At 36.6% G+C, this 13,455-nt stretch overlaps 1 protein-coding gene across 2 annotated transcripts in view; it reads left to right on the forward strand.

Annotated features, from left to right (window-relative positions):
- The window catches only part of LARS2 (leucyl-tRNA synthetase 2, mitochondrial), an 88,289-nt gene that overhangs the window by 43,143 nt on the left and 31,691 nt on the right, over positions 1-13,455 (forward strand). For both annotated transcript variants that reach the window (XM_026842964.1, XM_026842965.1), the window contains 5 exons: positions 1,646-1,750; positions 4,512-4,627; positions 5,545-5,828; positions 9,033-9,131; positions 11,329-11,466. In XM_026842964.1, coding sequence (XP_026698765.1) covers positions 1,646-1,750; positions 4,512-4,627; positions 5,545-5,828; positions 9,033-9,131; positions 11,329-11,466 — 742 coding nt within the window. The remainder of the gene's footprint in view (positions 1-1,645; positions 1,751-4,511; positions 4,628-5,544; positions 5,829-9,032; positions 9,132-11,328; positions 11,467-13,455) is intronic.

A 13,455-nucleotide genomic window follows, 5' to 3' on the forward strand; every position in this document is an offset into this window, starting at 1 on the left:
TTTCAACAGAGATAGTCTTGTAACTCCCTTTCTTCACTGTGTTGTCATTTAAATAATTTAGAGGCTATGTTTTTATGTTTTCTAGGAGAGAAAAAACCCCAACTGTTGTATTGGAAAGTAGTTTAAAGTTCCAAGAGCTTTACTCTTGGAGTACAGTTCTGTATTTTAGGCTATTATTATTTAAATAGAGGTGAGCAATCAATTTTCAAACCTTCCATTTTTTAGCCTAGAAAAATTTATGTTAATTTAGAATCTGGTGTAAGTCTTCTAGTTTTGACAGCATGATGTATCTGAAGTAAAGATTTGACCCTTACATTGTTCATTATCTCATTATAACACTATGCATACATTCTTTCACATTTGTAACTGTAATATCATCTCTTTACGACTATTATAATAATGATGGGAGCAAATGAGCACAAAAAAGAATGCCTTCATAAACTGGAGTTATTATTTTCAGTTCCAGCATAAAATCAAAATTATTGCTGGGAGGAAGAGAGAAGTTATTTTTAAAAGCAGACTTTACTACCCACTCAGCTTCCTGTTCATGGAGTTTTTTGGGTAGTTGCTTTTAAAGAGCAAAATTATTCCTTTTGTACCTTTTTTAAACACGGGGAGGAAAGCTATGTGCAGTGTTTCGAGTGTGGGAAATTTTCTCTTTTCTGTAGAATATGGATATCTCAGACACCTGAAATTTGAAAAAGTGATAATCAGAAATAAATAAATATATCCCTTGTGTTAAGGAGAATCATGAGATATAGCAGCCGTATTCTCTAAAATGCTGTTACTTTATTTCAAGCAGATTTCATGCATTGCAATACAAGTCTTTCCTCAGCTTAGCTATGAAGATACGAAGGATGCGCTTAGCAGTCTGTATTTTAATTAATTATAATCAACTTAAAGGCACTGAAAAAGTTAGAAACTGGTCCAAATTGGGATCTGGGCTTTGAATCCTCAGAACTTGGATTATTCAGGTTTTATTTTCTTCTTGCTGAGCCACCCAAGCTACACATTTCAGTAAATTAATTTCATTTTATCACAGTTCTCACCCTTGATTCTCTCCTCTCTCCCCTTCCCAGTGGACACTGGGTTCCTCATCTCTAATATGAATATGAATATTCTATATCAAAATCAATAGTTATTTAGGTGCTTTTTTTAAACAGTGGTCAATGTTTCTTATGCTTTGTAGCTCTTCTGTAAAAGCAAATCATAAGTGTAGGACATATGCTCCCCTTCAGTTTCATTTGAATAACTGGATTTTTTACATAATTTTGTAATAATGTATGCTAGTATATAAGTTAGGACTTACTAAAACCAATTCATACAACTTTGCAGCAGACCTGCATTTTGGCCAAGGGCTCCATTTTTTTATTATGATCCAAATCTTACTCTGTTTCCATTCAGGTGTTTGTTGTAAGTATGTTTTCTAATCATGAAAATTTTACCAGTCCGACTTACTGAAGATTTTGGTACATCTGAGCTTTTTAGAAATGTGATTAGGCTTTTCATTTTCTTTCATTTTTAAACAAAATTGTAATATAAATTTAATGCATGTTTAAGATAAACTGAGTTCTAATATTAAGTAATGTTCTTAGCATATCTTCTGTCATATTTTACTTACCGTGATTGTTACATTTGTTTTCAGACTCGCTTACTTCAGTGACAGCTGTGAATTTGCTTACCAATCAGGAGATTCCTGTAGTCATCTCAGCAAAAACCAATTTTGAGAATTTTCTTGATACTAAAATAGGTATGTGACATTTAATGTGTAAGTGGAATGGTAAAGTTTTCAGTTGCTGTGTTGGAGCATGAGATACTCTTGTGGTTAATCTTTGAACACAGTGGCTCTCTTCTGGACTTTGGAACTCTGTTCTTCATTCCTGTTCTTCATTAGTGAAGAAGGAAGGGAGAAGTAGCTATGTGGAATCTGTCTGGAGGAAGAGATTTATATGATGATTAATTTTAATGGTAATATTATAAAATTACTACATTTAATGAGCTAAATTTGAGGATCTGCATCTCTTAAGAGGACTGATTACTTACAGTGCATGTGTATTTGGCTATCTCACCATTCTTAATCAAAACAGAACTGTACCATTGTTTGACATAAACATTTTGCAAACAACCCAAACTTTTAGCTTTTTTTGTGTCTTGTGTTTATATAAATTATGTGTATCCTTATAGAGAAATGTTTCAGACAGAAAAGGTACAAAACTTCCAAGTTTGCCTTTTATCTGATAATATTTGTGTTGAGGTCAGTAAAGTAAATCAGAATAGGTGGTACTTCTGTTCAGGTAGTCCTGGACAGTTATCTTGGAACCTTCATCTCTGAAGGAAGCAGTCCCATAATTTAAGGCATCTGACTTAGGACTGAGGATCCATAAATGGAGGGGGAAGGGTGTTGCTAGAGGATACTCTGAAGCACCTGGGGGGGGGCTTCAGTTCTCCAAGCTGTCCTATGAAGCTGCCAGTCTTACTCCTTTCCTGCATAGGGAGCCCAGCCCCTCAACTTGAGCAGCTAAGTACATACAGTTAGATAATGTGACTGTCCTCATAAGTTAAATTAGAAATGGCACTAACTTTTAAAAATGGTGTCCATTTTTATCTGCACCCTCCTAATTTTTGTTTACTCCTGTGTTTTACTGTGGTCTCATCTCAGGTGCATTGAGCACACCATGTTCTGTGCGAGTCCTAATAGGAAATAGTTATCTCTTCTTCCCCCTTTCTACTACCTTCCTACCCCTTAACTCCCTTTTACTGCCTCTGTGTTGTTGCTGCTTTCTTCCTGCCCTGGAGCTGCTACTTTCTTTTCTATGCCATTGTCTATATTGGCTGTTCCTGCACAACTGGACTGGATAAAACAAGCTGACTATGCAAAAATGTCTTGGATGACCCTCACAAGGCCGATGGAAATTATCCACTTGGGCAGTAAACCTTACTTATAATATGCCCGCATGTTACACTTTAGAAATGAATCTGGTTTTGAGAGCCAGAACCTTTCCTTTTGTAAGAGAAGCCAAATAATTGAGATACCTAATCTTGTTTTTCATTAAAAGCTTCCAGCTTGCTCACTGGCATGTACCTTGGCCTTATGTCTGTTGGAAACTGGCCAGCTCTTCCCAGGAAGTTCTGGATGCCAGCTGTTGAGCTTTGCGAATGTACATTAATAGCATCGTCTTTTCAAAAGAAGGAAGACCAAAAAGTGGGACCCGCTTTTTTCCATTTGCAGAGCATATTGAGAAGCCACCTGTTGCAGGCTGCAGGGCTCTTTGACAAATTAGATACATACATTATTCTATAACAGGGCCTTGAAATGGCAAGAGTGTACATCTGCTGGAAAGATAGAATAGCAATTCTTATTGTGCTAGTTAAGGAGTTATTTGTTACAGGGGAGTTTTGCTTGGTTTTCTTTAGTTAACAGCTTCTAAACTTCCGTATATTGGCAGAGTTAATGTATAGCAGGCATTTAATTGCCTGTACAAAAATGATAGTTACACTGGTTTTGAATGAAGTAGTTTGTATATTAATAGTTCTAATGTGCTCAGCAATATGTTGAGAGTTTTTGTCCGTATTTTCCAGAAACTTAATGTTGGCATTGGCTTGTCAGAATAAGTTTCTTTGCCTTTTAAAGATGACAGCAGTTGTGCAAGATTGTTCAAAATATTCAATAAGTTATTACTGAAAGGAAAAATATGCAGACAGATGTATCTGTGGAAATAATAAATCTGTTAGTATCTCAATCTAATTTTAGAACACATATGATGATAAAGTTATGAGATTTCTTAACCCACCCTGTAAAGTAGTCCTCCAAAGTAGAACTAAGATGTATGACTGTCCCAAATAATAAGATACAAATGGAAAGAGAACATTGGGGTCCTTAAGTGCTGAGACTTCTATAACTTGAACAGGAGTAGGAATTGCTCTCAGTAGTTATATTCTGAATAGAAAATTGATGTTATTTGAATTATTTTCCTGCATTTATAAACAAATCATGTCTTTCATAAGAAGTGAAAGGGATAGTAATGTTAGAGACTGCTGTGTTGTGGTACATTAATAAACTATGAAATTAGAGACTAAATTTACTATTGAAACAAGAAGCGTATTTCAACTTTTGTTTCTCATATTAGCAAAGAGAATTAAAATTTGTATTATTTAAATATATTTAGATAATATAACTTATATATTGAAGATTTTATTATTTATCCAAATTTTGTAGCCTTATTTTTAGTCTTTTTCAGAACCCTCAAATGTTCAGCCTTTTCTGAGGTAGGACATTGATCTGGGTTACAGATAAACTGAGACAATGTGTTTGTAATTATTGCTGCTTGAATTTCACTGCTTAAAGAACGTGAAAACATTTTTATTGTTCTTAGATTTTTAAAATTCTTTGGGGAAATAAAATTCATTGTAAAAAGAGTGTTGTAGGAATAAAATCTTGTATCCTTAAACTGATGATTCATAGCCATGTTAGTCAATTCCAGAACGGATTTGGTTTTTTTCTCCCCTCCTAGGAATTCCTAGTACTAGTGCAGAAGATGCTGCAGTAGCTAAGAATCTGGGTATTTCTTTCACTGAAGTCATCGAGACATTGCCAAATGGTTTGGAGAAAGTAATTAATTCTGCAGAGGTAGGTATACAAGTATGGAGTTCTCAAGAGTGCCAAATACTTTGTATGATTAAAGGGATTTTTTTTTTTAAGTAATCATCTTATGATACCAAATTTCTAGGAATAATTTAATGATTAAATATGTTGGCTCTTCTGTAGCAATAAAATAAGCTTTTTCCTTTCCTACACAAGAGGAAGGTACAGTATTGGTCTGACTTTCGTAATGGAAACTGAATAATTAAACCCTTGTTTAAAGTTGATTCTTATTTCACCATCTCAGATTTTTAAACTAAATATTAACTTAATAATCCATTTTTCACATATTCACTGAAATACGGTGTAAGCCTTTATGGTAACTTATCTGCATGAAGTGACAGAAATCTTATCTTTAAATAAGGTATATATGGTGTTATATCTCTTGAAAAAATGCATTTGATAGCAGGCAGAAAGCTTATTTTCTCTACTTTACAGGTAGGGTCTAAGTGGTTAAGATGTTCATGAAATCAAGAATAGAAAAACCTAAAATGAACACAGGAGAAAGCAAGCTGTTTTACTGTTTTCATTTCCTCAGTCTTTACCTTGTCTTGGTGATATTTTGGAAGTTTCAGTGTACAGCAGTTGATTAAAAGATCAGCAGTACATGCAAATATCTACCAATAAATGCTAAAGAGGTCTTCAAGACTCTCTCAGCCTTGTTCTATTCAGACCATCAAGGACGTTATCCTTTGAGCAAGAGGGTTTAAATGAGTATCTTGTATGTGAATAGTCTCTTGGAGAGGAGGACGTTAAGCAGCAGGAAGGGGGATATTGATATGAGGCTCATAAACTTTGACTCTCAGAAATTGCATTTGTGACTTTTTTTTTTTGTCTGTTCTTGCATTTTCACTGACAGCAAGTATAAATTTTTCCTTCTTCTGCTTCTCTTTTTTTTTAATCAGATCACAGGTATGACTCGGCAGGAGGCTTTAAAAGCTATTACCCACCAGGCCAAAAATAAAAGGATAGGTGGAGACCTAACAAGTGACAAATTAAGAGACTGGTTAATATCTCGACAGCGGTACTGGGGAACACCTATTCCTATCATTCACTGCCAGACGTGTGGCACTGTCCCTGTACCTTATGAAGACTTACCTGTGGTGTTGCCCAATGTAACCACCTTCACAGGCAAGGGAGCTTCACCTTTAGAAACAGTTCCAGAATGGGTGAACTGTTCCTGTCCAAGGTAAGCCAATGCTGCATTTACTGCTCACTGGGAGGCAGCACTTTGTGCCTGCCTGTTTGTAACCTGTCTGTAAGTGTTGACAGTTGACCACTCTGAGACAGGATACTATTCCAGATGTTTAGTCTGACTCAGCATAGGCGTTTTTTTCTTATATACTCTGTAAAACTCCCTTTTTTGCAACACCCGCTGCTATTTCTTCATAAACAAGCTCAAGCAAAGCTTGCTGTGTTTAAGTCGGAGGAAAGAAAAATGGGAAAACAATGATCTTTCTCCCTGTCCCCTATTTCTTAACAGTATTTCTTATTTACTACACTAATTTTCATTATCTTTCACCAGTGGAGTTAATATAAAGATTATAATGATTATTGAATGATATCCTTTTTGTAGGGAAACTAAAGTAGTGTTCATTCTCTTAGCAATAGTGCAACAAAGTGTTTCCTCAGCTATATAATTCTTTATCATGAAGAATCACATTCAGTGTACATTACAGATAACAGCATGTATTTCAGGATGGAGATAGTAAGTATATGCATCTTGTCAGTGCTGTTATCTTTACTGTTTGTAGTCCAGCTGTTTAAGAAATAAAACAGCCTAAATAAAGTAGTGATAGAGATGTCGTAAGAATCAGTTGTTTAATCTTGAGGGCAGCTTAGATACTCAGGAGTTTGCATACAGGTTCTCCAGAAGGAACTGGTAGAACATGAGGTATCCCAGAAACATTTTTCATCAGCAGTGCAATGCAGTGCTGCTGCTAACAGACTGACCAAATGGGAAGTACATTATCAGGCTGCCAGGCAGGGAAATCAGACATTTAAATGGCGTTAGGGCTCTCATTGTTAATGCAGCAGTTTCATAACATCTAAATTCATTTTAACATTTGAAGGGTAGAATATCAGTGTGGTTTTCATTTCTAATTAGGTAGCTTATGCACAGCACTTCTGTGGTTCTCTGGGAACATGTATTTTGACCTTTGTTGATAACGTATATTTTATGTAAAACACACTTTTACTTCCATGTTTCTGCATAGAAAATTTCTTCTCAGATATGCCTATTTAAATTACATATACTAGTGTATTTTAAAGTGTGAGTCTTGAAGGGAAGCCTTACTAAACAAGATCCACAGGCTTACTAAAATCCCCAGAAATGCTTTGGTCTACAATTTCTAATTTCAACGGAAAAATTTTCCTGATGTGACTGAAAGTCATTGTCTGCACTTTTGGCTTCCTCCTGATGTTAATTCAATAATGATTTTGTTGTTTAGCAAGCAACAATGTACTTTTCATGTATAGCAAGTCCTTATGGTTTCTGCGTAGTATATTGTGAGATACTGTGAATATATGTGTGAAGTTAGTCAGAAATAAAGGCTCACAGGATTAGTTTCTTGTGGTAGTTTGCTGAAATTAACTTTTTTAAAAATTCTCACCTTTATTTGGCTTCTTATTCTCACCTGTTCAACAACTATCTTCAGTATTGCTCATCCATATGTCTGCGACAATTTCAAATACTTTGAATTATTACTTTTGTGTGTGTATAGTCTGCCTTGGTTTTCCTTGCTCTGTTACATCATCCTTTCCTTTAGTCCTTCTCTCCATTAATAGTTTGGGTGGTTTTATTAGTTGCATTGGATATCTAGAATTAATAAGGAGAGCAAGATGGAAAGATACAAAAGTCTGTATTCGAGTGACAGTAATGTTAGCAATCTTAAATATGAGGAGATGCCCAAGTTATTCATTGTTATATATAAGTCCAGGTAATTGTGTTAGTTGTCCGGAGGTCGTCTAATGAGATTACAGTGTTGTGCCTCTAATCACAATGTTAATATAAATTGTATACTTTGTGAAAGATGCCCATGCTGTCTGTGTTAGTGAGCCACGTCCATTTAGATGAAGGCAACATCGGAGGCATGAAGCAGGTATAATTATGGTTCAATGACTATAAAGTATTCTTGCTTTTGACTGAAAAGCTTCAATGATTTCAATGTAATACGGCATTATTTTGCATTGGCCAAGTCTCTGCTTATATGTACAATTGAATAAAATGCTTGTTCTATATTAAAAAGGAGTTAGAAGTAAAATTTCTTTACTACATTACTCCCATTGAATGAAAAACTTGCTGGTAGAGAAGGAGGTGGGACAGAGTGAAGGAAAATCTTAAGTGGTGATACTCTCATAAACTTGCCTCACCAAGCCAAGCTGAAATATCAGGCAGACAGGCAGATACATGTTGCAGCTCAGTCATCAAGCCTGACCAGAGACTACATACGCAGCTGGAAAATATTAAATAGCCACTCCTCATTTGTTATGTATATTTATTCCACATACACATATATTTAACTTTACATAGTTTTAAATTGCATACATTTGTTACATATAGCCAGTGGTATTTATAGACAAGTGTGTCACCGGTTGCAAAGTTTTATTGACATTAGAATAATCTCACAGTTTTAACAGTATGAGTTTTAAAGAGGGATCATTTACAACAATTGGAAGTTTATTAAATGTGATTATTGGCTCCTACAAACAATATGTATTCAGGGAGAAATTAGCAGAAAGTAACATGAGTTTCTCAGGACTGCCAGTATAACTCCAAGCAAAAATTGATTTGCCATAATCACAAATTAAAATTGTTCTACAAGATCTAGAAGAGATTTGCTACATCTCAGTGAAAGCTGAAATTAAACTTAAGTTCATTTTTTCTAGAGATAATAAGTGGAGTCTGCAAAGACCTTTTTGTACAATCAGTGAGAGGCAACCACCTGCTCCTTCTGCTAAATGTTTATAAAGTGATTTGTCTGCTCATACCTAACGAGTGTGATATATATTCAGTACCCATTAACTTTATGGCAAAGTACACTTGTCTGTGTTTTAAGACTTGCTTCGTTTCTTTTAAAATGGCACGTCTAAAAAATTCCAGGAACATATGATTGAGAGGGCTGTCTGGTGCAGTGCCATCTTCTGCTATTGCTTGATGTTATAGTTGTTCAGGTTTCTTTTTGGTTTGCATTTTGTTTGGTTTGGGAGGGAGAGGGAAGGAGAGTCAGCCCTGTTAATGGTGTTGAACTTTTTCTGAAAATGTCACTCTTCAGACTGTTCAGACCCGTTTAGTTTTCAGTCTAAATGTCTTCATGGCCACTCTGTACGTGGTTGGTTTTTTCCAAGCTCGTCACTTACCTAAAAATAGCTTTTCTCCTTCTCTCTTGCTCAGGTGTAAGGCAGCAGCACGGCGAGAAGTCGATACCATGGATACATTTGTTGATTCTGCTTGGTACTACCTGAGGTACACTGACCCTCACAACACAGACAGGTGAGGGCTGCAGGTGCAGGGCCCTCCAGGGACAAACCTGCTGCACAGAGTAGGAGGGAAGGAAGAGACCAGATGCTCTGGTGCTTCTACCATCTAACTGCCTTTGGAGAAGGTGGCTTAAACCCCTGTGCTGCCCTAATTTTGTACCTGTCCTCTGACCTGAGTGCAGCACAGGGTAGACTAGGACAGCTCCACAAATATGGCATTTTGTTGCTCCCATGGAGATCTGGAAGAGCAGGGTATGTATATAGAACTGTGGAAGCAGAGGAGCTACAGGGCAAGGGGCAGATGTTTGCATGAAAGAGCATTATGGGGCAGGGCACAGAGGAAATGTTCAGCTGAGGAGCTAAAGATAGTCCTCAGTGGAGGGTGCCGTCAAGAACAGCAGCCTACCGTGACACTCTCTGAGACTGGTAAGTTGCAAGGAGTGTACCCTCCCTGGCAATACACTGATAAGAGGGATACTCTGCTGTAACATCCAGCTGTCAATAATGGCACCTCCGTTTCTCTCCTTTTGAATTCTGGTAACTCTTGCTACTTCCTCATGCACAGACCTAAAGTGAAGTGGCATCACAGCAAGCTCCTGCTGTTTTGGCACTTTGACTATATGCATAATTAATGAAAGGAGATTTTTCATGTGCTGTGTATTAGTGGCTGCAGCACAGAGAGTGTGGGAAGATAGATGTTGTTATTTAGCTGTTTTTTCTGCTTCACAGTCTGCCTGTAGTAGTACTGCTGATAGCGCTGGTTTTTCCAAGAGGAATTAGTGGAACAAGTCTACTATGTAGTCTGAGGAAGATACAAGGAGATACTGATACCACATGTAGGGCTTTTAAGGGACTTACTTGTTTGTTTATTACCCAGACCAGCGTCTGGGTACATACTACATACTGTACTGAGTGATTTACTATAGCTGGGCCGATTTTTTTTTTTTAATTGCCAGCACTTGTTTAGTTAAACTAAAGAAAAATCTTTTGTGAGCACTTCTATTTCATGTTAATTTAAATTATTTTCTAGTGATAGTTAGGCAGATTGCTTCCTCTCCAGCAACGGTTTGAAATATTTTTTTGTGCATGGACAAGAGGGATTTCTCCAGAAGTTGAAGAAGAAATAGTCGGATGTAGCATTCAGCTGTGGAAGTAACAGCTTAGTGTAGCTAAATCTGTTTTATATTGAAATAAGAACAGTTATATGGACTTCTGCACTAGATTGCTACCCCCATTTGATTTTTTTTTTTTTTTTGAGCTAAGCTGTGTATATGTAAACCCTTTATTTTCATAAGCTGTATTTCACAGGTCTGGAATTTGGGAGAATTACTCTTTTGACTGTGAACAAGTTAGTTTTGATTTGTTCCACTAAAAACATGAATCCCAGATCCACGATTTGCTTCTGGGCTCATCTGTGAGGAAAAACGGGTTGCTCTTACAAAAATACGATGGAATAATCAAACAAACTGACAAAACAAGTAAATTTGTTAGAACGGGGCCATAAAGCTTACATTAAAGAGAAACATCTATACAAATGGTATTTTGCAACCAGGAGCCTATTACAAGGAGACATAACAATATTTAATGAGGCAGTAAGCAATGCTAGGAAACCATGCAGGTGACCTCCAGTGACATAGTAAATATGATGTAAATGACAAATTTACTGTAAATCCACCAAGCATCCTTCAGTTGAAGTACAATAACCCATCAGACTCCTCAGAATGTTTTGCAGCCTTAAACTGCATCATTGCCCCCTAATGGCAACAATTCAAACCTCCAATTAAAAAATCAGCTGGTTTTGAGTTGGCATGTCTTTTGTCTTTCACTCGAATATGTTTGTTTGTAAAATTTGATAAATACTAAAATATTTAAAACCTAGCCACAGAGTATTTATAAAAAAATAAAGAGCAAGCAAATAGTTTCAGCAGTTTGTTAGGTAATGTATATGAAATCTTAGTTACTTGCCTAAAATATAGGAAGATAATATTTTTGTGGATCTGTGTCCCAGTGGAAATTACATTTTTGTCTATAATTTAATAAGCATATCACTTCTTAAAAATTGAAAAGATCTGATAGCAAAATAAAAAGTTTTACTGTACATGTAGTGCTCTCAGCAAACAGTGATGTCCAGCCAGTTATGATGATCTACTTTAGTAGAGCTGATCTTTCTGCTACACATTGTATTTTTTTCTATATTTGTGTTTTTTCAGGCCCTTTAATAGTGATTTAGCAGACTACTGGATGCCTGTGGATTTGTACATCGGAGGAAAGGAGCATGCAGTTATGCACTTATTCTATGCAAGGTTTTTCAACCATTTTTTCCACGATCTAAAGATGACAAAACACAAGTAAGCTTCATATATTTCTATAAAAATCTTTCATATATGATTTGACTAGTAAGAGCATTAGTGGACATTGTTATGGTGGTAGAACACTACATTAAATAAGCCTGAATATTCCTGCTTGTCAGTCTTAGCTAACTACTTGGTTTCTCACTGTCAGTTGCATTTCCTGTATGCATACGTACATAGCATTTTTATTTCATGAGTATTAACTGGCTCAGAGCAAATGATAAAATGATACTGTAGATTTTCAGCCTGCAAAATCTTGCATAGACTAGTAATTTCAGGCATTCTGAGTAGTGCTGTTATTTCAGATTAGGTAACTTCCTGCCAGTAATACCATTAATTTCACTGGAACCATGCATATGTAGAAAACTAAGCACTCCTATAATTCACTGCTGTATTGGAGCTGAACAGTGCAAAACAATTCTTGATAAGCAAAAGCAGTATATTTTTCTGCTGTCAATTTAGCTTTTATTTAATTACTTTTATGTAATAACTTTTAATTACTCTTGTTGCTGATGCTGTTATATCCCAATTCATCATCCTCTGTTTTGGTTAGAGGTAAAGTTTGAGGCAGAAGGGTGAGTCATCGGATGTTCTATTCTTTGTCCTCTCAGTTAGATTCCCAGCTTGACATTCCCATTTTCACTGAAATTTTGCCATTCTGTACCATAAAATACCATCACAGGAATGCCTCAACTGGGAGGATACTAGTGTCAGAGCAGTGAAATACTGCCCCATGCTCAGTCTTGTTCTCTCGTCAGCAGAGACATTTGAATAGATTGAGTCAAAATGAGTAATCCCATGAGAAGAACTGCTCAATAATTTCTGAGCTGGCAACTCGTATGCATTCGTTCTTTACCAGTATCCACTCTAAAAACTTCATGTGAAAGAGGAACCTACATATATATCACACTGAATACTCTTGAATGCAGTAGTTTTGCTACAAAACTAGAACTTAAGTAGCTGCGTGCTGGAAAAAGATGGACTAGTTAGTGAAGCCATCAGAATATTTCCCTGAGTTATTTCATAATCATAATGATGAAAATAGGTGATGCATTTTCATTCTTCATTCTTGCCTGCAATATAGTTTGCAGTGAAATCTGTATTTGAAATTTTGGATGTGGATGATTTGTGTACCTATGTTTCATTCTGTTGTCTCCAGCTTGCATACCTGCAGCAGGAAGGCTGTTTCTTCTCACAGGGAGTGGACCTCTCAAAGCAGACCCTTTCAGGGGCACTATCCCTTTAAGCAGAGAATTTCAGAGCTCTCCCTTACAAGCAATTTCAGGCTTATCAGTTCTACAAAAGACTTTACAATCCTAATCTATTAACCATTTAGAGGAGCTGTAACACACAACAGCAAAACTTTCTTTTGCTAGTCAAATTCTTCCACATCCCAAAATAACAGTAACGATGGTGGCTTAAGTATTGTCACTATAAAGTGAGACCACAGGGAAGTGGAGAGGTTTGCTTGAAAAGTACATGGTCTATTCTGGGGTGCAAGAAAATGATGAGGCATGGAAAGAGGCCACCTTGGCTGAAAAGGGACCTCCTGAGTGAGCTCAAGCACTAAAAGAAATGCATGGAAAGTGGAAGCGAGGATGGGCTACCCCTGAGGAATGTGGAAGCATTGACTGTGTAGGCTAGGTAGAATTAGTGAAGGCCACAGTTTATCTAGAATTGAAAACAGTGAAGAATGAAAAGGCAGTAAGAAGGACTTCTGAAAAGAACATCAAGAACATTGAAAAGAACATCAAGGAAACCTTGGCTTGACACAAAATCGGACAAAGACCCTAGTAGCAAAGGACAGTCTTTGCCTTGGCCTTTTCTGCCAAAGTCTGTGCTTAGTAGGAGAGTTTGAAGGAGAGAGGTACTACCCACTTTAGAGTAGAATGGAGTTAGGGATCATTTAAGTAAACCAGACATGTACAAGTTCCAGGCACATGAAAGACAAGGTGATTGGGAGTAACCCCATGGATTTACCAAGGG

Source organism: Athene cunicularia (assembly GCF_003259725.1).
Source record: "Athene cunicularia isolate RWA chromosome 2 unlocalized genomic scaffold, athCun1 chr2_part1, whole genome shotgun sequence".
NCBI classification, from domain to species: Eukaryota; Metazoa; Chordata; class Aves; order Strigiformes; family Strigidae; genus Athene; species Athene cunicularia.